Genomic DNA, 27,724 nt, shown 5'->3' with positions numbered 1-27,724 from the left:
AACTTGCCTAAGGCTATGTAGGAAACCTGAGCCAGAAACACAGTCCAGATCTCAAATATCAGTTTGTCCTCACAACAGATCCAAGTGAGAGAGACAGGGGAGATCCATATATTTAAGCTTACAAAAAAGATGGTTAAGAGGTCACTTGATTACAGACCATAAATATTTACATGCAGAACAGATTTCTGATAGCAGGAGGCAGGGTTCTCTAGCAAACAAAGGCACAAGAAGATCCAGTGTCATGAAGGTGAAGACTGACACATTCAGAATGGAAATAACATTTTTAAAGAGTAATTGAGGAATGTAGTAGCATTTATCACTTGAAATCCTAAAGTCAGAATTTCTTTCTAAAACCAGCTGAACTAGAAGCTCTGGGCTTGATTCAGGATTTATTGATTGAAATTCTATGATCTGATGATGAGTAGATGATTGTAACGGTCTTTTCTGGTCTTTAAATCGCTGAAAGGGCTCACTCAGTGCACCACCTATCTGAAGCCAACCCGATAACTACAAACTGCAGGAGCATTTACTTAGCTGCTTCTCACAGGCAGTGGTATCAAGCAGGCTGAACTAGAGAGGAGAGTGATGAAAAGATTGATGGATATGGCAACAGGAAGAGTGGAACTCAAGTTTGAGGGAGAGCAAGAGTATCTTACTCAGGGAGTGTTTTGAATATCAGTAACTTCAGTAGAATATTTTAAGGGAGTCCCTCCTTTCAGAATGTTGTAAGCATATCCTAGGACAGTGGTTTTCAACCAGAAGTATACAGAGGTCTAACAGGCAGTACTCAACTCGCTATTTGCCTAGTTTTACAACAGGCTACATAAAAAGCACTAGCAAAGTCAGTACAAACTACAATTTCAGACTGCTCCATCTGCAAATAGATATTTACATTCCAATTGATTTTATAATGATATGGTGAAAATAAGCAATTTTGCAGTTAATGTGCTGTGACTCTTGTATTTTTGTTTGATTTTTTTAAGCAAGTCTTTTTCAAATGAGGTGAAACTTGGGGATATGCAAGACAAATTAGACTCCTGAAAGGGGTACAGGAGTCTGCAAAAGTTCAGAGCCACTGTTATAGGAAACAATAAAGTGAGTGTGTGTCATCCCCCCCCCCCCCACACACACACACACACACACTCTTGTTTTGCCTCCATCTGCTGGACTACAGCAATGCTGCATTTCTGATTCCATCCGATGACAATGAAGAGTCTAAGGCCTGCAAATCCAGATACCTGCTTTATGGCCACGGCTGTGGGCGCAGCTATTGGTGGATCATTTTTGCGGATAGGAGGTGGGCACAGCTTGTATATTTGTGCAGGGCTCCAATAATAATAGTAATGAAGGCGGCTCACTGCTTTCCATAATAGATAGCTTTTGAGTATAGTACCATATTTCACAAATGATTGGGGATTTCAGATTAACTAGGTGGTCAGTAACTGAAAACTGCTGACTTTTCCTATTAGACCAGACTAAAGCTTCTATGTGCTAAGACTGCCTCCCTTCTCACTCTTCACCAGAAACGTCAGTGCCACCTGCTATTTGCTCACACTTACTGTTGTCTCCCATTAGCCGTGGAAACAGCCAGACTTGTTCATACCACAAGCTCGTATGAGCCAGCAAACATGAATATGTAGACGCCCCAGCAAAACATTCAGCCTCTATTGCTCTTCTCCCAGTGTTCTCAGCCTATATATCAGCATGGTGGGATGATCTCTCTGAATGCACTTTTAAAAGTCAGTGGTTACAACCGATTTAGGAATGGTGCAGTGAACATACAGAGAGAGGGAAAGATGCTATGGTGAACATATCTGTTTCTGCATCATTATGATCTCTGAAGCATAATCTTGAATGCTAATGGCTCATGTCCTGAGAGATTAATGCACAAGATGTAGTATTAGCTGGTGTCTACTATTATAGACCACAGAATCACACACACAAAACAAGATGACCAACTCCTCAATCACTTACCTATAATGAATGATGAGTAGTGTGAAAAAAAATCTGAGTGACTATAAGGGATTCCATTGGGGTCCCATGCAGCCTGTATTAAAACAGTGTCAGAATTTCTAATTAGAGCTATTTCCTAATTCACTGGATCTCCCTTAGCGTTTCACAGTCACTATTACCACCCTGGCCAGGTGGTCAGTAATATAGTCCTATTACTACATGCATATTATGAGAGCATGGAATTATTTTCTAGAGGGATTCTGTGGAACTGTTTGGTTCATTTAAGATTTTTACTTCATTTGATTCTGCTCTTTCTTTCACATAGTGCAACTTCCCCCCCAGCACAACCTGTTCTGTCCTTCCGATATATTTTGTACCCTGGTATAACTGTGTCCCATCGATTAGCCTCATTCCACCAAGTTTGTGATGCCTGTTATAGCAAAATCCTCATTCAATACGAGGCCCTCTAGTTCACCCATCGTATTAGTTAGACATCTAGCGTTTGTGTATAAGCACTCGAAATACTACAGGCAAAAGCTGGAGAGAATTAGAAAAGGTGACAGAGACAGAGAGGCTTGGAAAGAAATTGTTGATGGCCTATGCTTCCACAGGTGCTATGGGCAAAGAAGACGACGACTTGAAAAACTTGTCACTATTTAGCTGTCTGTCATTACATGATGTGATTGAATGGGATTCTTCCTCATTTGACTGTTTCTCATCAGATCTTACCCATATTTTATAATCTTCCATCCTCTCCTGTTTACTACAACATAGAAAATCTCTACCAATGGACCCTCCTCTAAGGGATGTCTCTGTCCAATCTAGGGATGTTAGTGTATAGTTGTTTAATCAGTCTCAAACTGTGGGTTCCAACCTCCTGGGAGGTCACAAGCAACTTAGAGAGGGATCGCAAGCATATTAGAGGGGGGTCGTGAGCAACTGAGAGGGGGGTTGTGGTATCACAAGTTTGAGAACCTCTGAATTAAGCCATAAGCATTAATCCAAATGACTACATGCATACACACATCTTTGCTGCCTCTGCATCGGAGGGGGAAGTGGGAGCTGGTTCTACAGAATTGCCTGCCACCACCCCTCCCTCACTGCTTGCCACAGAGGCAGCAGTATGGGGAAGGGGGCAGGCCTAAAAGCCAGCTCCCCACGAGCACTGGATCCCGTGTAGCCACCTACCCTCTCACTGCATTACTAACACCTGTCTTTTCCTAATAACTGGAGCTCCCTCCCCCAGAATGGCATCCTCAGTGGGAAAGGATAGCACAACGTTTTCTGGAAAGACGGTCTCAACTGTGAGATCATTTCCCTCTGCTCCAGTTGGATGTTCTCCTTCACTGAGACTTTCACTCCTCAACAACACAGAAACTGTCCGAGGGGGTGGGACTGTTGTAAGGTGCCCCAGAAGCTCTCGTGAGTGTACCTCTCTGCCTCCCTTAGCTGCTCCAATTCAACTGCTCTGGTCTCCAAAGCCTGTTTGTGGTCCTCTTGCACCCAATGCACACACACACACCACCTGTCTTCAGGGCAGGGAGTCATACAGGCTACCTTGGGTGCAATAAACGGGATAGCCCCCACTCTGTTGCCTGCATTCTCTCCTTACCCCTAGAGCTAATTCCGTTTGTGACAGGGTATAGTTGAAAAGTGTAAAGAATGTTCAGAGCATCTATCTCCCTTCAAACTCCCCGTCAAATCTCCCCATAGCTGCTCCTGTTTGCTGGCTTTACATTCAGTTCCCTGTTTCTGTTTATAAACTCCCTGCCCCAAAGGCAGTGCTGCTCCCAGCTCATCACCTATCACATGCAAACTGTGTTGCAGTTAAGAACTTGGTCTGGGGCTAGGGTACAAAATTTAGGGGGGCTAGAGCACACCTCTGCACCCTAAACAGCACCCGTATCTAGGGGACTGTGTTGCCCGGGCACCCGGGAATATGTTGGTGTTGCCTGGGTCCTTAACTCAATTAATTGTTGTTGTTTTTTAAATAAAACCAGAATGTCCGTGCTTCATTTGAATCATTGCTCTGGGGTGGGGCTGGGGAGGAGGGTGCAGGCTGCCCGGGGAGAGAGGACAGCCCCAGCCCTCTCTCACTGCAGCAGCTTGGCGTGAGGGGAGAAGCATATCCCCATGGCTGCTGCAGCTCGAGTGGACACAGCCACGGGAGGGGTGCGTGTCCCCTGGCTGGGGCAGGTCCAGGTTCATTTGCTCCTGTGCTCCCCAGCCAGAGCGAGGGATGCAGTAAACGGTCCGCTTTCCCCTCGCTCTGTGACAAAGATGCTCTTCCTCCATGGGTGGATGCCATCTCTGCTTAGCAACCCATGGGCTAAGTCTACACTGCAGGCTTCTTGCACAAGAACTGTTTTGTGCAAGAGTTCTTATGCAAAAGGCCTTGTGCAAGAGTGTGTCCACACTGCCATGTGCTTTGTGGAAGAGATGTGCTTTTGCGCAAGAGCATCCATGGCAGTGTGGACGCTCTCTTGCACAAGAAAGCTCTGATGGCCAATCTAGCCATAGGGGTTTCTTGCATGAGAAATCCATGTTGTCTGTCCACACAGGAGTGGCCTGAGGCAGGCTGCGGCAGCTGGCACCCCAGGCGGAAGGCGCAATGAGCCCCCGTCTGCATGGCCGTCTCATCAGGCACCCCGTGACATCATCATTGGGTGCCCCAGGCTGGCAGTACCCTAAGCGACCGCCTCGTCTGCCTAGGCTCACAGGCCACCCCTGTGTTCACACTGCCTTCTTGCGCAAGAGCTCTTGTGCAAAAAGGCTTATTCCTCATGGGGAGAGGAATAACTTGTGCAAGTCTTCTTTCCCGATGCTGTACTGTGAATTTACTTGTGCAAGAATGCGCATGCAGTGTAGACGCTCTGCCGTCTTGTGCAAAAAGCCTGCAGTGTAGATGTAGCCATGGTCTAGGAAGCCAAAGTCCTGCTGGCAGCACCATCTTCACAGCCAGGCATTCACCTCCTGTATGCATTTCTCTCTGGGACCCTACCCTTGACTGGAAGGTTCAAAGAGAACACCATCTATTCCAAATTCCTTCACCCGTACTCCAAGGCTACGTCTAGACTGGCATGATTTTCCAGAAATGCTTTTAACGGAAAAGTTTTCTGTTAAAAGCATTTTCGGAACAGAGCGTCTAGATTGGCATGGATGCTTTTCTGCAAAAGCACTTTTTGTGGAAAAGCGTCCGTGCCAATCTAGATGCGCTTTTCCGCAAAAAAGTCCCGATCGCCATTTTCACGATCGTGGCTTTTTTGCAAAAAACAAATCTGAGCTGTCTACACTGGCCCTTTTGCGCAAAAGTTTTGCACAAAAGGACTTTTGCCCGAATGGGAGCAGTATAATATTTCCGCAAGGAGCACCGACAATCTTACATGAGATCGTCAGTGCTTTTGCGGAAATTCAAGCAGCCAGTGTAGACAGCTGGCAAGTTTTTCCGGAAAAATGGCTGATTTTCCAGAAAAACTGGCCAGTCTAGACACAGCCCAAGAGCACTGTAGTTACTTCTGACCTGCTGAGGATCACACCTCAGAGTATCACTAGGGTCCACCTTGAACAGTTCCTTACAATTTGGGTTCAATACTTATGGAAAACATCCTGTGCCCCCTTGTATTTAGCTATGACATGATGCTGTCATTTCCCACAATCCCTCCGGAACAGAAGAGTTCTGCAAGTTGCAGAGCAATAACCATGGTGGGGCAAACTGGGCACAAAGTCATGGGGGGCAGAAAAATTATGAAAAAAACCCCAAAAACTGGAAGAAGGCACAAACTGTCTTGCTTTCCCCAGGTGCTGAAATGCCTGGTGATACCTCTGGGAAGCTTGAAAACTCATCTCTCTGGTTGGGGGCCAGGTCTACCTTAGTGAGCTTACAGCTACACAGCTATACCGGGACAGGGCACTCTTCCAGCCACACGGCACCTTCTCCAATGAGCCCCAGGAGCTGTGTCTGCTGAAGATCACCTCTGGATGACATAGCTCTGTCCACGCGAGGGCTGCTGTCTGGGGAACTGATGTCACTCTGACAAAAGTGCCCGTATAGACACAGCCACTAACAGAAGTGGGTCCAATAAAAGAGATGTTCTCGCCCTCCTTGTCTTGGTAATTGTCAGTGAGTAGCACAGCCATTCCCAGCGCATAGAGCTCAGTCCAGGGCTACCACAAAATGCTATGGGGCAATAAACTGGCAGTCAGGACAAAAGCCTGGGTGTGTGGGCATAAACCAACAGTCAGAGTTTAGTGTAGCTACAGTGTCATGTAAAACCACAGCCTGATGCCAATGGCCCCTACCCCCTCCAGGCTCTGTGTGCCGGGGACCCTACCCCCTCCAGTCTCTCTGGGCTGGGCCCCCCACCACCTCCAGTCCCTGGGCCGGGCCCCCCGCCCCCTCCAGTCTCTCTGGGCCGGGCCCCCCACCACCTCCAGTCTCTGGGCTGGGCCCCCCGCCCCCTCCAGTCCCTGGGCTGGGCCCCCCGCCCCCTCCAGTCTCTCTGGGCCGGGGCCCCCCGCCCCCTCCAGTCTCTGGGCCGGGGCCCCCCGCCCCCTCCAGTCTCTGGGCCGGGCCCCCCGCCCCCTCCAGTCTCTGAGCCGGGCCCCCCGCCCCCTCCAGTCTCTGAGCCGGGCCCCCCGCCCCCTCCAGTCTCTCTGGGCCGGGCCCCCCGCCCTCTCCAGTCTCTCTGGGCCGGGCCCCCCGCCCCCTCCAGTCTCTCTGGGCCGGGCCCCCCGCCCCCTCCAGTCTCTCTGGGCCGAGCCCCCCGCCCCCTCCAGTCTCTGGGCCGGGCCCCCCGCCCCCTCCAGTCTCTGGGCCGGGCCCCCGCCCCCTCCAGTCTCTGGGCCGGGCCCCCCGCCCCCTCCAGTCTCTCTGGGCCGGGCCCCCCGCCCTCTCCAGTCTCTCTGGGCCGGGCCCCCCGCCCTCTCCAGTCTCTCTGGGCCGAGCCCCCCGCCCCCTCCAGTCTCTGAGCCGGGCCCCCCGCCCCCTCCAGTCTCTCTGGGCCGAGCCCCCCGCCCCCTCCAGTCTCTGAGCCGGGCCCCCCGCCCTCTCCAGTCTCTCTGGGCCGAGCCCCCCGCCCCCTCCAGTCTCTGAGCCGGGCCCCCCGCCCTCTCCAGTCTCTCTGGGCCGAGCCCCCCGCCCCCTCCAGTCTCTGAGCCGGGCCCCCCGCCCTCTCCAGTCTCTCTGGGCCGAGCCCCCCGCCCCCTCCAGTCTCTGGGCCGGGCCCCCCGCCCCCTCCAGTCTCTGGGCCGGGCCCCCCGCCCCCTCCAGTCTCTGGGCCGGGCCCCCGCCCCCTCCAGTCTCTCTGGGCCGGGCCCCCCGCCCCTCCAGTCTCTGGGCCGGGCCCCCCGCCCCCTCCAGTCTCTGGGCCGGGCCCCCCGCCCCCTCCAGTCTCTGGGCCGGGCCCCCCGCCCCCTCCAGTCTCTCTGGGCCGGGCCCCCCGCCCCCTCCAGTCTCTCTGGGCCGGGCCCCCCGCCCCCTCCAGTCTCTCTGGGCCGGGCCCCCGCCCCCTCCAGTCTCTCTGGGCCGGGCCCCCCGCCCCTCCAGTCTCTCTGGGCCGGGCCCCCCGCCCCCTCCAGTCTCTGGGCCGGGCCCCCCGCCCCCTCCAGTCTCTCTGGGCCGGGCCCCCCGCCCCTCCAGTCTCTCTGGGCCGGGCCCCCCGCCCCCTCCAGTCTCTGGGCCGGGCCCCCCGCCCCCTCCAGTCTCTGGGCCGGGCCCCCGCCCCCTCCAGTCTCTGGGCCGGGCCCCCCGCCCCCTCCAGTCTCTGGGCCGGGCCCCCCGCCCCCTCCAGTCCCTGGGCCGGGCCCCCCGCCCCCTCCAGTCTCTGGGCAGGGCCCCCCGCCCCCTCCAGTCCCTGGGCCGGGCCCCCCGCCCCCTCCAGTCCCTGGGCCGGGCCCCCCGCCCCCTCCAGTCTCTGGGCCGGGCCCCCGCCCCCTCCAGTCCCTGGGCCGGGCCCCCCGCCCCCTCCAGTCTCTGAGCCGGGCCCCCCGCCCCCTCCAGTCCCTGGGCCGGGCCCCCCGCCCTCTCCAGTCTCTGGGCCGGGCCCCCGCCCCCTCCAGTCTCTGAGCCGGGCCCACCGCCCCTCCAGTCCCTGGGCCGGGCCCCCCGCCCCCTCCAGTCTCTGGGCCGGGCCCCCCGCCCCCTCCAGTCTCTGGGCCGGGCCCCCCGCCCCCTCCAGTCTCTGTGGGCCGGGCTCCCCGCCCCCTCCAGTCTCTGTGGGCCGGGCCCCCGCCCCCTCCAGTCTCTCTGGGCCGGGCTCCCCGCCCCCTCCAGTCTCTGTGGGCCGGGCCCCCCCGCCCCCTCCAGTCTCTGGGCCGGGCCCCCGCCCCCTCCAGTCTCTGGGCCGGGCCCCCCGCCCCCTCCAGTCTCTGGGCCGGGCCCCCGCCCCCTCCAGTCTCTGAGCCGGGCCCCCCGCCCCCTCCAGTCTCTGGGCCGGGCCCCCGCCCCCTCCAGTCTCTGAGCCGGGCCCCCCGCCCCCTCCAGTCTCTGGGCCGGGCCCCCGCCCCCTCCAGTCTCTGGGCCGGGCCCCCCGCCCCCTCCAGTCTCTCTGGGCCGGGCTCCCCGCCCCCTCCAGTCTCTCTGGGCCGGGCTCCCCGCCCCCTCCAGTCTCTGGGCCGGGCCCCCGCCCCCTCCAGTCTCTGGGCCGGGCCCCCCGCCCCCTCCAGTCTCTGGGCCGGGCCCCCGCCCCCTCCAGTCTCTGAGCCGGGCCCCCCGCCCCCTCCAGTCTCTGGGCCGGGCCCCCCGCCCCCTCCCGTCTCTGAGCCGGGCCCCCCGCCCCCTCCAGTCTCTGGGCCGGGCCCCCGCCCCCTCCAGTCTCTGGGCCGGGCCCCCGCCCCCTCCCGTCTCTGAGCCGGGCCCCCCGCCCCCTCCAGTCTCTGGGCCGGGCCCCCGCCCCCTCCAGTCTCTGGGCCGGGCCCCCCGCCCCCTCCAGTCTCTCTGGGCCGGGCTCCCCGCCCCCTCCAGTCTCTGGGCCGGGCCCCCCGCCCCCTCCAGTCTCTGGGCCGGGCCCCCGCCCCCTCCAGTCTCTGGGCCGGGCCCCCGCCCCCTCCAGTCTCTGGGCCGGGCCCCCCGCCCCCTCCAGTCTCTGGGCCAGGCCCCCGCCCCCTCCAGTCTCTGGGCCGGGCCCCCCGCCCCCTCCAGTCTCTGGGCCGGGCCCCCGCCCACATTACAGGGCCCCGAGGGGCCATCCGCCCCCATTTCCCAGGCGCCCCACGAGCCGCCCATCGCCCCCCAGCCAGGCGCGGCCGGGCAGCAGCCAGGGCCCCACCCCTGAGCCTCTCCTCGCGCCGGTTGCCAGGGAGCCGCTGTTGCCATGGCGGGGCGGCCGAGGCGCATGCGCGCGCTGGCGGAAGTGCCCGGATATAGCAGGAGGAGGCGCTCCCGCCGCCATCTTTGCCCGTAGCACAGAGAGCTGGTCGCGGCGGAGCATCCCGGACTCATCCGCCTCCATCCAGCCCGCGCCGCCCCCGCCGCCGCGTCTCTCGGACATGGACGATCGGGAGGACCTCGTGTACCAGGCCAAGCTGGCCGAGCAGGCTGAGCGCTACGATGGTGAGCGCCGGCCGGGCGGGCGCCGGGGAGGGCCGGGGGAGAAGGGAGGGAGCGGTCACAAAATGGCGGCGGCTGGGCAGGGGGGCAGAGGCGGCCGGGGGGGGTACGAACAAAATGGCGCCTGGGGTGGCCCCGCGGGGGCGAGGCAGCCGGCAGGGGGGCGCAGGGCCGAGGGGGCCTCGCCCGGGGGGGTCAAGGCGCGGCGGCGGCGGGGAGCCGGAGTAAAATGGTGGCTGGGAAGGGCGATCCCGGGGGTGGGGCAGGGGAGCCGCCCCCTCGCGGGCGCCCGACCCCCCCCCCCGCGCCCTTTCTCGTGCCCGCCAGCGCGGGCGGGGTGGCCCCTCCCCACGGAGCCCTGCCCAGCAGCGGGCCCAGAGGGAGGGTCCGGCCTGGGGGGGCCGGGTCACGTCGCCGCAGTCAATCTCCAGCCACCCCGCTGCGTGTGAAAGGGGGGCCTGGCCCCTAGGGGGGCCCTTCTGCGCCTCCTTCCCAGGCCTGGCCTCCTGGGCGCGCCTCCGTGTTCTGCCTGCCCTAGGCTGGCACTGTGGCTCTTTAGGGTACGGACCCTTCGGTCTCTTAGCTCTCCCGGCACAGGCCAGACTCAGGTACGTGCATCTTATTAGCCTTAGGCTTCAAATGATCGTGAATGGGAATATCAGGCTTTTTGAAGAGTCGGGGGGGTTTCTTTAAAGTTCATGGGCTGTGCTGATTTACATATTTGTAGGGAGTTCAATATCCCTGAGCATTGAGGTGGTTCTTTCTGAATGAACAGTAGGGTAATATATGCAATTGTCAGGGTCTGACACAATCTGCTTGTCATGCCACACCCTTGCTACTTATTTAAAACTAAATTAGATTCCTAACTGTTATGCTTGCCAATAAAACAAACTGAATGGGACTGTGGTGTAAACCTATGGGATACTGGCCTCCTGAGCTGTCATCAGTCCATTCCCCTGCATCAGTTGCTGGTCCTGTCTTTCCCAAGTGACAAGATAAAAAATGATCAGGATCTTTCTTACCATTACTGTTCAGAGCACCCCTGGAGGCAGTAAAACTGACAAGAATTAGGTCAGCTTTTCTCTGGAGTGGCTACCATTAGTAATGTGCCAACACTGAAGAAATATATATATTGGGGGGGGGGGGGCACAAAATGGAGCCCCTAAGAAGAAATACAAATAAATGCTGTCCTTTGGAATAGCCATGAGTCTGGGGAAGTGTTAGAGCAGTGGCTCTCAACTAGAGGCCCATGTACCCTTGTGGGAGAGGGGTGTACATAGGGGTCTTCCATGGGCGCCTCAACTGATCTAAATATTTGCCTAGTTTTTATGTAACCAGTTGTAAGGGTACTAGCAAAGTCTGTACAAACTAAAAGTCACACAGTGACTGGCTTGCTTTAGCTACTGTACACCAGAGAGGTAAGTGTAATGGTTATATTCCAGCTAACTCATAACATGTAAAAATGAGAACAGTTTTTGAGTAATGACATGCTAGGACACTGTATTCTTGTGCCTCATTATTTGTAAAGCAAGTCACTTTTAAGTGAGGTGAAACTTCAGGGTATGCAAGACACAGCAGATGCCTGAAAGGGATTCAGTAGTCTGGAATGGTTGAGAGCTACTGTGATACAGTAATTCAGAATTCACATATTTTTTCCCAGTACAGTCAGTCCCCGGGTTAACGTACAAGATAAGGACTGTAGGTTTGTTCTTAAGTTGAATTTGTATGTAAGTTGGAACTGGTACAAATTGTAGGGGAAACTCTAGCCAAACATTTCTCCAGAGCTCAGTTTTATTCTCCCACACCTCACTTCCCTCAGTCCTTTATTCTCAAGCTGAGGTGTCTGCTGAGAAAAGCCGCTCCGGGTCTCCCTGGTCTGCTGGGGGGGGGGGGGGGGCGCTAGCTTCGAGTCTCCCTGGTCTGCTGGGGGGAAAGAGCTAGTGCAGGGTTGCCTCACCCCGTTTGTAAGTAGGGATCCGATGTAAGTCGGATCCATGTAACCCGGGGACTGCCTGTAGCTGGAGAGGGGTTTAAAACATATTGGCTCTCTGCTAGACCATGGCTGTGCCATACGACTTACTTGTCAATGCTAGGTTTCCTGGTATATTAGCAAATTGTAGTTTAGATGCAGCTTATGTTGGCAAAAACACTTTTTCCTGGTATAACCACATCAACGTAAGGGTTTTTGATGGCATATCTGTGGTGACTGGCGATGCTGGGAAAACTTACAAGAAGACAAGGCCCAATTTTGAGCCCCCGTGCAGGGTCTAAACAGCATTGTGATAGGCATTCTAGCATGTTTCTGTGGGGGGAGGTGGCTGTTTTTTAGGAAGATGTATGCATCTGCATAGCATTCCCATGGTATTTCTTCTTAGTGCCTGGTAATTTTTCAAATTCTGTTATGACAAGGGAGGGAAACAGTTTTTGATGGTGGGGGCATTCCAAGGTTTTGGAAGTGGTCAAGGGTCGCACTTGTGTGTGGAAGAGGTGTGGGGCTTGGGACTGAGGTTGGGTGCAGAAGGGAGCTCGGGGTTACAGTATAGGTGAAGAGAGGGTGTGGGGTCTGAGAAGGAGTTTGGGTGAAGGAGGAGGTTGTGACATGGGGCAGGGCATTGGGGTGTGGGAGAGTGGGGTGTCGGATGTAGGCTCTGGCTGGGAGACACTTACCTAGGGATCTCCCAGCCAGCAGCAGCTTTGGGCAGGCTTCCTGCCTGATGGTCCTAGTGGGGTGGGCTGGCAGTCTTGCCTGCTTCTGTAGTCTAGGCATCTGTAGTGTGAAGCAGCCAGTTCTCATGATGATTAGGATATTAATTTGTTGGATTTGCCTCTTGGTGAGATTTTCCATATACGTTTTGTGTCTTTATCAATGTCCATTTAGGAAAAGGAAGCAGAAATTGGCTAGTTCAAGAGGTGAAATGTTATGCATTATGCAGTTGTATGGCTGATGAGATTTTCAGTTCATCAGATTTTTGTAGAGTCCAAAGCAGTTTGGTGGAATGACGCTGTAAAATAGAGCAACAGTTGAAAATCATAGTTAAAATGCATTTTTGTGTTTGTGCTTACCTTAGCTTTTCATTGTATATGTGGGGGTAACTGGTTTAACTAACTGCTTCAGCCTCCCCTGCTGGTCCTATGGAAATTAGCTCTTTCCACTGCTGGCACCTTGCTCTGGTGGTGCCTTGCTTGCCATTACTAGCTGTCTCTCCACCACGCCATGACCCATGTCCTGCCCAGACTGCGGTGCCCTTGGGTACTGAACTCTGGGGTTCCTGCTGCCCCCCAGTCCCACCACTTGCCTCAGTGACCCACTGCAGTCATTCGTTTAGCTCTTCCCTTCAGGGCAAGCTGCAGTCTGAATTGGCCACTCATCATTGATAAAGATGGTAAACCTGTTGCTCACTTCCCCCCCCCCCCCCTTCCTGCAGCCCTAGTATCCTTTTGGCTCCTGGGAGTGGGTCAGGCCAGAGCTCCCCTGACCTTCCCCAGCACTGCTGTGACTCTGGTCACTCTCTAAATATAGGTAGTGAGTTCCCTTGTCCAGAGTTGGAGACATACTGAGCTACTTCTGCCTTGCAGCCCATTTTATAGGGCCTAGCTGGGACCTGATTAGCTGCCTTAAGCCTTCTCTCAGTTGGCTCCTAGAGCAGCCATGTCCCAGGCCTGTTCTAAACTTGCCCCCTCAAGCTCACCTCCCTTGCTGTAGGGGGGTTTCCTGGCCTGTACCACATCTGGGAGGGTTGGTCTCCCAGGGCCCCTTTTCTTTGTAGCCTGGGCACCTCTTGCAGCCTGCTCTACCACAGCATTTGTTCCCATTTCTGCCATGTGCCTTTTGTCTGCCACCTGCAGGTGGCTCCCTGGCAAGTCCACTGCCATCACTGTGGCATTCGTCCTGCCTGCCAGACTTTGATCTAGTTGGGTCCTCAGGCACCTCTTTGTTTGGCTACCCTCCCTGACCCTCTTTGTGATCCTCCTCCTGGCACCAGAAACAGGCTTCTTGCCTTCTCTGGGCCTTAGGCCTTCCTTGCTCCTCTTCTGGTTCATTCCCAACTCCCGACCTGCTCCCTTGGTCAGAGTAATCCCTATGTAGGTACCCCTTCCCCTAGGTCCAGAATGTCCACCCTTTCCTGGTTTGCCCCACCGGGCAAACTCTCCTAGGGTCTTGCCCCCTTTCTCTGCTCCAGGTGAGGATTCCCGCCCCCATCCTCATACAGACGATCAACCCTTAAATATCCTCAATGACCAGAGGCGTAACAAGCCCTCTGCTCTAAGGGTGCTAAGGAGCAGGTATTTGGCTAATCGTATAGTCAGTACAGTGTGTGTCAATAAGGGGAGGCACTCTGCAGAGCTGCAGACTGATCAGGGACCACTGTGGCTCTTCCTGTGCTTCAAAGCAGAAGCACCAGGGGAAGCCTGGGGCGAGTTGGGGACTCAAGCAGTCCCCCACTGGCTCCTTGCTGCTTTGCTTTTGAAATGTACAAGATTGTGTCCCCAGCTTGCCCCAGGCTCCCCGCAGTGCTTCTGCCTTCGAAATGTAGCTAGATCTGGCAGGGCTCTTGCTACATTTCAAAGGTGGAGGCACCCTTATCAACTAATCAAACAGTCAATGTGAATTACATCAACTATTCAATTAGTAAAAACATTAGCTGTAGATTAATCGACTAATCAGCACGGGTAGAGCAGAAGATTTACTTCTCGGGTCTTGCTCACAACACTCCCGGTAACCACACACCGTTCTGGGATGAATTGTGTGTGGTGGTTTGTTTTGTTTCTTCAGCAGTGTCTCACTGACTCCTATTTAGCTTGCGGTCCACTATGACCCTGGATTCCTATCTGCAGTACCTCTTCCTAGACGGTAGGGATGTAAAAAGGCGTTAAATGTAACCTTGTAACTACTAAAAATCCTAGCAGTTACAGGTGCTGCAGATTCTGTGGTATTAAAGCTTGAACTTTATACTGCAGAGCCCACAGTGAAGCTGCCGCCTGGGGAGCGGGGCTGGCAAGGGTTGACGTTCCTGTTTCCAGGGAAGCTTTGCTGCCGGTTCCGTAGCTTGCTCCCAGGGAGCCAGAGAGTAACTGGCAGGGCAGCTCCTGCCTGCAGTGTGCCAGCTGGGCCTGTCACGGATAGGGGCTGCTCTGGCTGTCCACTGGAGTAGCCCCTGCCTGCAGTGGACCCTGTGGAACTGGAGCGGCCCCCTGCCCGGGGCACTGTGCCAATCCCTTCCAGCTATTGCAACCAATAAGCCTTGTGAGGCTTACTGGTGAACCATTTACATCCCTACTAGACACTTTCCCTTTTGTGTATGTGAAACTGTTCCTAAGTGGAGTACTTTGCATTTCTTACTGAATTACATGCTATTGAGGACCATTTCTCCATCTTGTCCAGATTCTTTTGAATTATGACCCTATCCTCCAAAGCACTTGTAACTCCTCCCACCTTGGTATCACTTGCAAACTTTATAAGCGTACTTTCTCTGCCATTATCGAAGTTGTTGATGGAGATATTGAACAGGACCAGTCCCAGCACTGATCCCTGTGGAACCCCACTCGCTATGTCTTTCCAGCATGACTGAATCATTAATAACTAGGTGCTGAGAACGGCTATCCAATCAATTATGCACCCACCTTATAGATGTCCCATCTATGTTGTATTAGTCTTTCATGACCTTTTCAATAAATTAGGCAATCAGATCATTTAGTAAAGTCTAGGAATACCATATCTACCGCTTGTTATACTATCAAAGAAAGCTCATGCCTCAGTGACCACTGCAGTCCTTCCTCTAGCCCCTTCAGGGCAAACTGCAGTCTGAATTGGCCACTCATCGTTGGCAAGAGGGTGGATCTATTGCCACTCTCTCCCCCTGACCACTGGTTGCCTCCTGCAGCCTTAGTATGTATGCTCTTGGGTCCTTGCATCAGGGCCCCAGGCTGGGAGGAGCAGGACAGGCCAGAACCTCACTGGTTCCCCCTGACCTTCCTCAGCACTGGTCTGTCTGTGGTGCCTCTCGGTATAAGCAGTGATTCCTTCCTCCAGAGTTGGAGAGACTGATCTCTCTGCCCTGCCTGTAGCCCATTTTTAAAAGGCCTCGCTGGGCCCTGATTGGCTTCCATAAGCCTTCTCCCACTTGGTCCCAATCTCCTTTTCCCATGCAGACTGCCCCTTCATACAGGGGAACACATGAATCTGCAAGTCAGTATCAAGTATTATATTCACAGTGCAAAGAGTTGAAGAAATATGTAGATAACTTTGTTTTGTCATGAGGAGGTGAAGACCGATGGGATGACTTAAAGGCTCATTGGTTAACCATGTGTAGACATGCCCTAACAGACCTGGAAAAAAAAAAAGAACTTCATAGAAGATGGCTGTTAGCCAGGGTGGGCAGGGATGGTGTCCTTCATCTTTCCAGAAGCTGGGAATGAGCGATGGGGTGGATCAGTGATGGGGATCACCTGGCAGTGGCCACTGACTGAAGCCACAATATTGGGCTCTGTGGTCTGGTCCAATACGGCTAGTATGTTTTAACTTCTGTTTAAGGAGGTGTGTCAAGAAAAGACTTTCCTTATTCCCTAACTGTTGAACACAAGCTTTCTTGCTTCTAGCTCTGAAGCAGGTGGAAGAAACCACTGTCAAAGGCAAGGTGGTTAAATTAACTTCAAGTCAGATCTGGTATAACAGTTTTGGTGTGTTCGGTGTAAAATGAGCTAATGCCCGTTTCAGGTTAAGAGGCAACTTGATCTTGGGCTGTAAGTCCCTACACAGAGAAGATTTCTGAGAAATCATGCTCTCTCAAATCTAGCAGACAAAGGCATAATAAGATCTAGAAGCTGGAAATCAAAACTAGACTAATTCAGACTATAAAGTTGGTGTAAATCAGGAGTGGGCAAGATACCTCTTGGGGGCTGAATCTGGCCTAGGGATGCATAGTGTAGTCAATTAACCGGCAAGCAAAAGCTATAGACTAGGGATGTAATAGTGTAGTCGATTAACCAGTAAGAAAAAGCTTATAGGCTAATGTTACAGACTACACACATTTCACCCCCTCCCCTTGCCATTACATGTTTTAGCAGGCTGACCAGCAGCCTGGCTCATGCTGGGTCTGGGACCTACCCCCACTATGGCTTTGCATTTAAAGTGTGTTAGGAGCCAGCAGGCTGGCTCAGTTTTGGCTTGGCTTGTGCCGGGTCCAGGAGCTTAGCCACCTCCACCCCCCTTCCCCTGGACAGGGGCTGCTGCCACCCCACGCAGCCACATAGGGCAACAGGCAGCTGGTCTGCAAGGGGAGCTGGTTTTTAAACTGTCACCAGTGCGGAGTGGTGGGCGTGCCTCTAGAGTGGGGCTGGATCACACTGGCTGCCATCCCCATCCCTAGGGACTATAGAATAGACAACTAACCGATAAGAATTCATGAGATCAGTTGACTATTCAGTTAATCAATATTTAATATCCCTAATCTGACCCGCCAAGCCACCAGATCCTGCCTGCGGACTCCCCTGCCAGGACCCTCAGGCATGCAGCAGCCACTGTAAGTGCATGGCTGCTCTGTTTGCGCCTGTGGTCTGGAGGGAGGGGGAGGCTTTGTATGATCTCTCCGCCCAATCCTCAGCTCCTCTTGGCTAGAAACAACCAGGCAATAGGTGCTGATAGAGACCTGGGATAGGGGTCAGCACTAACCTCTCCCTCCTTCCTGGAGCTAGAGCCACATGGAGGGAGCAGTCTGCATATTCAAGTGGTTTGGGGCTGCAGCAGGCAGAAAGCCCAGCCTGCTTTGGGATGCTCCAGGGCTGCTGGCCAGAAGATGCTTAGGTAAGCGCCTCCCAGCCAGAGCCTGCCTCTAGCACCCCAGCCCATCCTGCACCTCAACTCCCTCCCTTAGGTCACCATCCAGACCCTCTGCAACCCCTTGCCCCAGGTCACAATTCCCTCCCAGACTCTATACCACCTCCTACACCCCCTCCCTCAGGCCGGAATGCTGTTCTGCACCCTTACCCCCTCTCTGACCCTACACCCCAGTCCTCTGACCTAGGTAACAACCCCCTCCTTCACCTAAACTCCCTCTCAAGCCTCACTGGTTCCTGCACTCCACTCCCTTACCCTGTGCCTCCTTCTGTACCCAACCTCCATCCTAGACCCTGCAGCTCCTCCACAGAAAAGTGCGATCCATGACCACTTTCCAAAATCTTGGCATGACCACCTCCCCACCAAAAGTTATTGCCTAGGTTGGTGTAAATCTTGTAATAGAGGGGGAAACTAACTGAAGGAACAATGTATGGAGGGTGCATCTGCTGTCACTTGAAGTCTTTAAATCAAAATGTCTTTCTAAATTGGTAGGCAGCCTGCGGCCCATTGAGGGTCTGTGTGTGGCTTGCAAGAAATTTTGTTCACTGTTGACCCCACACACGGCTGCCAAACTCTGCTGATTTTTGTCCACACAGTTTTTTCTTAATGATATTCCTAAGGTGGCATGCATATAAAGCAATAGCATGTGGAGCAATGTGTGTGCTGATTGCACAAAACTGACCTCCATTTGCTCCTGAATCCAGTCAAAGCAGTGCTACGCTTCAGTGGCACTCCTCACAAATTCTAGGTATGCAAGTGAAGTTAGCAAAATTACCTTATCCCAGGAGTCTCTTGGTTACAGCAGTCTTGGGGATCGCTGAAATTAGATGTTAGCGTGTAATTGAATAGTTGTGTAATCACATCGAATTTTAGTGATTGCACAACTATTTTAGTCCCCAGAGGTGGAACCGACAGCCAGTGTGCTCCTGGCCCTTCTCCAGGGAGCTACTTGCAGAAGTGTGGGGCTGCAGCAGCCCCTGTCTGCGGGGAGCTCAGACCCCCCACGTACAGGGACTGCTGCTGCAGAGCAGCCTCTTCTCCCCCAGCACTGGCTCCAGCTGGTTTAAAAGGAGCAGCAAGGGGGGGCAGCCGAGACTGCAGAGCCAGCACATGCAGATAGCTGGCTTAAAAGCCTGCTCCTGTCCTGCCTACCTCCGCCTCCAGGCTGATACAGAGGTAGCAAGGGGGGAATGGGTGTAGTTGACAGGATTAATTGGTAAGCCCGGGAATGGTTAATTGTGATATGCTCTAGGTCAGTGTTTCTCAACCAGTGGTAGGAGTACACTGAGGGACTTGAGAGAAGTCTGTGGGGTGGGTACGTCAACACAACTGAAATTTGGGGAAAACTGAATTTTTGTGTTAAGTTTTACAGCACTTTATTATTTCTCTACTTTTTACACCCAAAAATGTCATTGCCTGCCTGGCTATGATTAAGTTGTTTAAACAAATGTGTTGCACTGATAGAGGAAAAATTGTCTGAAAACTGTAGGTACTGGAGGTCCTTGTAACTTTTTTTTTGCGGGGGGGGGGGGGTGCTTTTTAAATAAAGGTTGGGAAACACTGCTCTAGGTTACCCAGAAGCTACCGGTGTGATGCAGGCCTTTATGTAGGATCTTGGACTAGATGAAAATAATCCCACTTGACCTTTCCATCGAAACAAATTTTAGACTTAGTTTACTCTAGAACATGTTTAATTTGCACAGTCAAGTACTCAAATCGTAGGAAATGCCAGACTTGAGCTGCCTGTGAGCTTGCATCTGGCCCCTTATACATATTCATTATCAAATTGGTTAATTACATAATCACTGTTTTTTTCCCCCCACAGGATCATTACCTCCATGTCTGTACAAGATGGAAGGTTCAGGGAATGAGGCAGCTCTTCAGTATTTTCTTTAATCCTTGTTCAGTAGTTAGTCCCATATCTTATTCCCGGTAGGGCATCCAAATAATGCAGTGAAAATACAAGTGTTAATTTACACATGGTCTATTCTGTGGAATTCCCCAGTCTGAGCCTCACAAACATTAATGAATGTTTAACAGACTGAGGTGTGTGAGAGGCACTGCATTAAGGATGTTAATGGTTAACTGGTAAGCCTCACCATTAAGGGTGAGGTTTACCTGTTACAGTTAACTGGTACAGGCTGGAGCAGCCCCTGCCCACCACGGGCTGCTCATGCCCCTCCTGCCTGGCTGGAGGACCCCTTTGCTTGCCCCAATTTAATTGCTTCTGGGAATCCTAGTTAGTCTATACAGGATAAACAGGGCCATCCTTAGGATTTATGGCGCCCTAGGCGGGATTATGAAACTGGTGCCCCAATGCCTGACTTGCTCTTCCACCCCTATCCTCTCCCCTTTTAAGAGACCCCAGCAGCCAATCCCCTCCCTCAGACTGTGCTGCAGGCAGTGCATTTGGCCCTCTCTAGGACCCAGCCCTGCTGTTACATGTGTAACCCTTCCGCCAGGTAGGCCTGGCAGTAACCAGGGCTGGGTTCAATATCTAGGGGTCCATCTTACACAGAACCGGCTCAAGCCCCCACCCAGTAGCCTAGGAAATTCACACACTCCTGGGCACCTCTTAGAGGCAATGCTTCCCCACTCGCAAGCACAGAGTCTGAGTGAAGAAAAGAAACTTTTAATGAGAAGTCACATGGCATTATCTTAGGAAAATACCACAACAGAGTTCAGTTACCCAAACTTTCTCCATGCCCCACTTACAGCTCTGTCCAGTCAGTGCAGACCCTGACACATCATCCAGACGACTCCCCTCCTTGAGTCTGAGGCTAGGCCACCTTTGTGCTGCTCCTGTAGACCGCTGGCTGCTCCCGCCAGCCACAGCCGCTCCACTGGCTGCAATGGGTCTGGCTCCTGGCCGACCCAGTGATTTCAGCTCTTAGTAATTTCAACTCTTTAGCCACCACCTAGGCTGGCAAAAGATTCCAGCTTCCACCGGACTAGCAAAAAGACTCCTCATGGAGTCTGCTTTCAGGTTTGTCCTTAAAACCAGGGGGAAAGGAGCAGGTTGAGCCAGTCTCACAGCTCACACCTGGCAGGCATGAAGCAAGTTGACTCAGCCCTCAAGCCCACCCCCCCAACTCAGTTCACTCTACTCTGGCGGGTGAGGCTTGTTCCTCTGAGACCTCTTACAGTGATGGTGTCTCTCCTGCAAGCACTGGTGTCATATTTTACAGTTCCCACATTTAGGGGTGGCATGATTTGTGACCCCCACAACAGCCCCAAATTAGTTACAATACACCACATTCCATTCCAACACTGATCCTCCATCAACCCTAGCCGAATTGGATTTACATAACCACACCCCGGATTCCTTCCCCCTCCTGGCATGAGCTGTATTTACATATCAACAGTTAACAGTTAATTATCTTGCAGAGCTAAACAATTGGAGTGAGCACACCCACCCCCAGGGCAGCTCTCTCCTTTTAGCTGGCTGATAGCAAGCAGTAGGTTAGCCCCTGCATACACATGCCCCCCTGCTTCTCTCTGTCCCAGCAGAGTGGTGCCCCAGGCAACTGCCTATTCTGCCTATGGCTAAGGAAGGCTCTGGGGGTAAACTTTAAAATGCTATCAGACTTTATTTTTTAAGACTAACAAAACATGTAGATGGTATCATGAGCTTTGGTGGGCACAGCCCACTTCAGACGACCAGCGTGTTGGATGTCCAGAACTAAAATAAATAGGAGGGGGGAGGAGAAGGAAAAAAAATGGGGAGGTGGGGACAAGAAGAGGCAGTGGGTATAATTAAATGGAATTTTACATCCCTAATTTACACCCATAACTTGAAGTATCCACTAATTGAGTGCCTTGTGAATTATTTTCCAATTTGGGACATATAGGGCTTTATTTTTCTGAATTGTTAGCATCTTCATGGGACTTCATATATACAGAGCACCATACAGATATTAATAATCATCACAAAACTCTTGAAATACGTGTGGGTAAATATTATCTCTCTTGTGGATTGGGATACTCAGACAAAGGTAAAGCTACGTGTGCAGGACCATATGGTAAATCAGCCAAGGCAGGATTAGGCTTTTTTATTTAACCTTGAATGCTGGTACTTGAGGCAAGGCAGGTTTAATTAGAGGTAGAGATTCTGAAGGGGATTCTGGGCCTCTTCCACTCCTCTCCCCCATGTGAACTATGCGCCAACTCTTGCAGCCTCCAACCTCTTCCCTGGCCCCCCCACATCCCTAGGCTCTGTGTCCAGCCCCTGCTCAACAGGAGGTGGTGTGCAGTGTGAGCATGGGCTGGAGGACTCTAGAGGAGCAGGGGGCAGCCTGGGAAGAGGCAGCAGTTTCCAGTGCTGCTGCATTCCAGCTGTGTCTGTGTCCTGTGCTCCTCTGGAGTCTCCAGCCCCTGCTCACACTTGTCAGTTTTATGATGAGCAAGGGCTGGATGCAGAGCCCATGGGCCGGGGAGAGCAGGTGGGGGATGAGACTGCAGGGGTGGACAGGCTTTGGGAGTTGCTGGAGCCAGTGCTGAACCCACAGGTGGGGGATGGGGCTGACTGCAGTCCTCCAGGCTCCGCTTGTGCTGCTTGCTGCCACCTGCTCCCCTGAGGCTGCAGGTGAGCCTCCTTATGTGCAGATGCCCGTAACTCCGAGTGTCTGTCTTAAAGATTAATGGCAGAGAATTAGCACCAGTATTGAGGCTTGATCATGGGTATTAGCCCTCTCCTCTGAGTTGAAATGTTTATTACCTGTAGGCTACGGTTTAAGTTCAGGATTGGCAACAGGAGTAGACAATTGTTAGTCAAGTTGCACAGATTGTGTGGAGAATGTTCTTTTGTGTAGAAATGAAAAACTCAGACTTCACATAATTCTGCCTTTAAGTCCATTATAATTTGGGGCCTTTGTTTCTCTTCCTTTCGCACCCTCCTGTTTTGCTCACCCTTCCCTATCTTTGAGTCTTCTGTTGTCTCTGCATCAACTTCCAGTTCCAACTCAATGAGCTTTCCTCCCACCTTACTTCCATCTGTTAAAATGATCAGCCGTGCAGTACTTGATGTTGACATTGCATTTGCATTGAAGACTAGAGTTGACATTCCAATTTGATGGGTTGGAGAGTTGGTGAGTTGCTCTCTGAATCACTGTTTCAAGCACTGCAGAAATCGTTGCAATGGTAACACTTCCTATTTGGAAGGTTACATCTGCAGTCATAAGGATGAGAGGGCTTTGTAATAAATGATTATACATTATACACAGACTGGATCTGCTTATGGGTTGTGTGATTTCTTCTGCCCCCAATTTGGAAATCATGGTGATAGTTCACGTGAGGTGTCCCATCCAGAGGTTCTTTTGTGTGTGGGCTGATTAAGTTGGAAGTTGGGATAGTGCATGCATAATGGTAACATGGTGAATGGGCTTTTGTCAGGAATCCATAAGGAGACTGTGCTATGTGAAATGCAGATGGGCACTGATGATTTTAAACACTTCATAGCTGCTAAAATTGAACAGATTTTCGTGAGTTCAGAAAAAAAGGAACCATCTCTCCCCCCCCTCCCCCCCGGAGTACCCTGCCAAATTTCAAAATGCCCCTGCAAGCCAGAGGGCTTTCTTTTTTAAAGATGTAAGATTATTATTGGTAATGGATAGTGATGGTCAATCAAAATACAGGGAATACCGTTAGTTCACATTTTAAAAAGCTTTTGTTTTGGTGTGTGTGTAATGTCTACTTGTTTACCTTTTGAAGTTTAGTTCCTGTGAAATTTTGTAGTCTATATGATTGGAGAACTAGTGAAATGATATCAGAAGAGAATAGTGAAAATTAATCAGTTAAGATGCAGAACTTCTACTTACTATTTGTTGTTCTAATAACTTTCACTTTAGTGACTCATTTTGGAAAACAGGTGCTTTGTTAAAAGATGAGCTCCTCCTCCTGTTATCTTCACAATTCTCTGTTCACACACTCTAGGGCAGTGTTCCTTGGCCTTAAAGTTTAAGAAACACCAACCAATTTTTATGAGGAATACCAAGGATTTTTTGTTGAGCACAAAAAAGGTTGAAGGGAAAGTTAATGAGCAAAAATAAAGGTCGCCTGCCCGTTTAAGGGCAGCCATTTTGAACTCTGTTGTTCTCTGCAGCACACTGGTGTGCCCTGAACACCTTTTAAGAAACACTGCTCTAGGGGGCACCCACCCATACCTGTTCTAGAGCTCAGGCATAATCCTCTCAATATAGGTATCCACCCTCAACCTTCTGTGGGCTCTGACATAACCTCACACTCAGGGTATGTGGGGTGGCCTTACCAATGAAAGCCTTTCACAGTGTTATGATTAAGCAGGATATTCATTGCCCCAAAACAGAATGCACATGCTAAACATACAGTGCTCAGCACTCCCAGCAAGACAGATGAACTTTCCTTGATGATCAGTTCCATTTGCGGGGGGGAGGGGGGCGCTTCAGTTTTGTATAGTGTCATTGGCACAGGGTTGGGGCCTGGCAGCTCTTACCTTGGAGCTTGTGGAGTTGGTTCTCAAACAACTTCCTTTTGGACCAGTTCATTTAACCTGTTCATTGGTCCAGGTCAACCTTAACATTGGACTAGTTCATTTAACCTGTCTTAACCTATTGTTTTACTAGAATTTCACTACCCAATCCTAACATACTATAACAGAGTTATCTAGCCATTCATGCCCCACCAGCTTAATAGATTTACACCTAGCACAATTAATTAGACAACAGGCAAACAATTAAAAACCAGGCAATCATACAAACTATAGGAAAACAGGGACTAGCCTTACAGAACAATAAAGGAATGAGCATTTCATAATCCCAATTATTGATTGATTTCTTGCCAGACAGAATGCTATTCAGCTGATCTCAAAGCAGTTAAAAAAAGCTTAATGAGTCTTGTTGCAGTTTAGAGACTAACAGATTTATTACATAATGAGCTTTCATGGGTAAAACCCACTTCATCAGATGAGTTGGAGTGGAAATTGCAGAATCTAGGGTGTATATAACCGCAAAAGAAGTTCATTCATCTGAAGAAGTGAATTATACCCTGGAAAGCTCATGATACCATCAACATGTTTTGTTAGCTTTTAAGGTGCTGCTAGACTATGCATTATCATAGAAATGGAAGAGACCTCAGAAGGTCATCAAGTCCAGCCCCCTGGACCAATCTCAACTAAATCAACCCGGCCAGGGCTTTGTCAAGCTGAGACTTAAACACCTCTAGGGATGGAGACTCCACTACTTCCCTAGGGAACCCATTCCAGTGCTTCACCACCCTCCTAGTGAAATAGTTTTTCCTAATATCCAACCTGGACCTCTCCTACCGCAACTTGAGACCATTGCTCCTTGTTCTGCCATCTGTCACTACTGAGAACAGCCTTTCTCCATCCTCTTTGGAACCTCCCTTCAGGAAGTTGAAGGCTGCTATCAAAACCCCCCTCACTCTTCTCTTCTGCAGACTAAACAGACCCAACTCCCTCAGTCTCTCCTCATAGGTCATGTGCTACAGCCCCCTTATCATTTTGCTTGCCCTCCGCTGGACCCTCTCCAATGCGTCCACATCCTTTTTGTAGTGGGGGGCCCAGAACTGGACACAATACTCCAGATGTGGCCTCACCAGAGACGAATAAAGGGGAATAATGACATCTCTGGATCTGCTGGCAATGGTCCTCTTAATGCAACCTAATATGTCATTAGCCTTCTTGGCTACAAGGGCACACTGTTGATTCGTATCCAGCTTCTCATCCACTGTAACCCAGGTCCTTTTCTGCAGAACTACTACTTAGCTGGTTGGTCCCCAGCCTGTAACAATGCTTGGGATTCTTCTGTCCCAAGTGCAGGACTTTGCACTTGTCCTTGTTGAACCTCATCAGCTTTCTTGTGGCCCAATCCTCCAATTGGTCTAAGTCACTCTGGACCCTATCTCTGCCCTTAAATTATTTTTTAAATTTTTCAGTTAGACTAACTTGGCTATCCCTCTGAAGCAAAAGAAGTTATTTGTCAATTGTAGAACCAGTATTAATGAGGCTAATTAAGTCAAGCTGGATATTTTATTTGCAGCATTTGATGTGAGCATGTGAATATCAAGAGAAATTTGCCTTTGTAATGTGTTAATAAAGATCATCTATTAAGCCTAAGTTGATAGTGTTAAATCTAAATGAACTCCAGTTCTGTTATCTCCCTCTGTAATCCAGTGATAAAGTTCTTTTGTAGGAAGATAGCGACTTCTAAATTCACTACTGAATGTCCAGGGAGCTTAAAATGTTCCCTACAGCAGGGCTACTCAACTTTGGAAGCCCCGGGGACCACAGTGATACAGCACATGCCGAGGGCTGCAACTTAAGTGTGGTTGCATGTACATGCAAATATATATTCAAATATATGCAAATAGCTTTTCACAGTGACTGGCATGAATACAAAGATTAAGGCAAGACTACACAACATGCAGGCCTGTTTAAGTCAGTTCTGCGGATATTAATAAAATGCAACCGTTACCCGATTTCCACCCCTATGACAGCACTTTGAATGAGCAATGACAGTCAAGGAAGTTAACTACTAAAATGCATATCAGCAGAAGACCATTATATTGACTACTTTTTTGTTTTGGCTCCCACCTGTGGGCCACATGTTGAGCCCTGCGTAAACCCAAACTGCACCATGGGCCACAAACAAATGGGCCGTGGGCTGCATGTTGAGTAGCCCTGCCCTACAGGCTTATGTATTGCCATTCCTGATGTTTGATTTGTGTCCATCTGTCCTTTGGTCAGACTGGTTTGGCTGGTGTACATGGCAGACGGGCACTGCTGGTACTTGATGGCATGTATCACATTAATGGATGTGCGCGTGGATGAGCCCCTGATGGTGTGGCTTGTGTGGCTACGTCCTGTGATGGTGTTGCTTGTATAAATAAGTTGGCAATGGGGTTTGTTTCAGAGAGAGGTTCTTAAGTAAGTTTCTATGGTGTGTAATTGCTGGGGAGTATTTGCTTCAGATTAGGGGCTGTCAGTAGGGGAGGATTGACCTGTCTGAGAATGTGAGGGATTGTTTTCCAGGATAGACTGTAGATTCAGTGATGCGCTGGAGAGCTTAAGATGGGGACTATGAAGACCAGTAGTGTTCTGTTTCCTTGTTGGGCCTGTCTTGAAGTAGGTGACTTCTGGGTATTCCTCTGGCTCTGTCAATCTGTTTCCTCACTTCTCCAGGTGAGTACTTAAGTTTTAAGAGTGCCTTTTAAAGATCTTGTAGGTCAGAGGTGGGGAACTTAAGGCCTGGGTGGCTCCCAGCTTGCCTGGCCCTGGCGCTCATGCTCCCCCAGTAGTGGGGGGGTCCATGGTAGTGCTCCAACTAGGGATATAAGCGACTAGTTGCTCTCCTCTCCCTGCTGCCTTTCAGAGGCAGCAAGGGAGGGGGAAGAGAAGGAGGCGCTTCAAAATGGCAGCACTGTTTGGAGCCTGTGGCCAGACCCCTGGGCTCACGTGGCACTGCTGCTTCATTAAGAATCCCCCACTGACCCCGGGCTCCATGAGGCACTCACTCTCTGGAGCCTGTATCAGGCTGTGTGGAGCCTGCTACAGGGCTACCCTCGGCATTTCAAAGTAGCAGCACCTCATGGAACCTGGGGTCAGCTGGGGATTCAGTCCCTAGCTGACCCCTGGGCTCCATGCGATGCTGCCACTTTGAAATGCTGCAGGGAGCATGGGGTCAGTGGGGGACTGCTTGTGTCCCTTTGCTGGCCCCATGCTCCCCACAGCGCTTTCGCCTTTGAAGTACACTTAAAAGATAGAAGCGCTCTTATCAACTGTTCGACTAGCCAAATAATCAAAATTTTACATCCCTAGCTCCAAGCCCCCCATGGGGCTGGAGTGCACAAAAATCTACTTGCCTGGAGGTCCCAGGCTCTGGTGTACGAGGGGAATGTGGGGTGTGACTTTCTCCTCAGTTGGGGGTCATGTCAGTGACTGATCTTTCTGTGGGTCAGTGGCCCCCGACTCAAAACTTTTCTTACCCCTGTTGTAGGTGTTGGTTTCTGTCTGTGGGATTGGAGCAGATAGGGTTGTCTCTTAGCCCTTGGCTGTAGTAGACTGGATCTATCATATAGTGTCTGGTTGGGAGCTAGAAGCATGTAGGTAGGAATAGGTTTATAGCATAGGGTGGTATTTATCTTGATCTGTTTTTATATTTGGTGACAGGGTCTCATAACTTCCTGATATCACACTATTTTAATGTAATTAAGATGGAGAGTGATTTTTTTTTTGATTTCTTGCTTTTCAGCTAATGGCTGCTGCTCTTTTAATCTGGCTGCAGGTGAAGGCTTTAGGCTTTACAGTATGGCTACAGGCCTTAAAATATGACTACAGAAAGGTCTTATTCTTACACTCCCTCATATTTCTGAACTCTGTTTAAAATGTCAGCTCTAAT

General features: G+C 51.7%; 1 protein-coding gene across 2 annotated transcripts in view; it reads left to right on the top strand.

The window, feature by feature from the left end:
• The first annotated feature begins 9,312 nt into the window (after positions 1 to 9,312).
• Positions 9,313 to 27,724, top strand: part of YWHAE (tyrosine 3-monooxygenase/tryptophan 5-monooxygenase activation protein epsilon) — a 43,319-nt gene continuing 24,907 nt past the window's right edge. The window contains exon 1 of one of the 2 annotated variants that reach the window (XM_075904501.1): positions 9,313 to 9,502. In XM_075904501.1, the coding sequence (XP_075760616.1) occupies positions 9,439 to 9,502 (64 nt within the window). In that variant the 5' untranslated portion in view covers positions 9,313 to 9,438. The remainder of the gene's footprint in view (positions 9,503 to 27,724) is intronic. The other variant, XM_075904499.1, reaches the window with a different exon arrangement.

This window comes from Pelodiscus sinensis, chromosome 21 (genome assembly GCF_049634645.1).
Source record: "Pelodiscus sinensis isolate JC-2024 chromosome 21, ASM4963464v1, whole genome shotgun sequence".
NCBI classification, from domain to species: domain Eukaryota; kingdom Metazoa; phylum Chordata; order Testudines; family Trionychidae; genus Pelodiscus; species Pelodiscus sinensis.
This window is presented reverse-complemented; position numbering and strand designations above follow the sequence as displayed.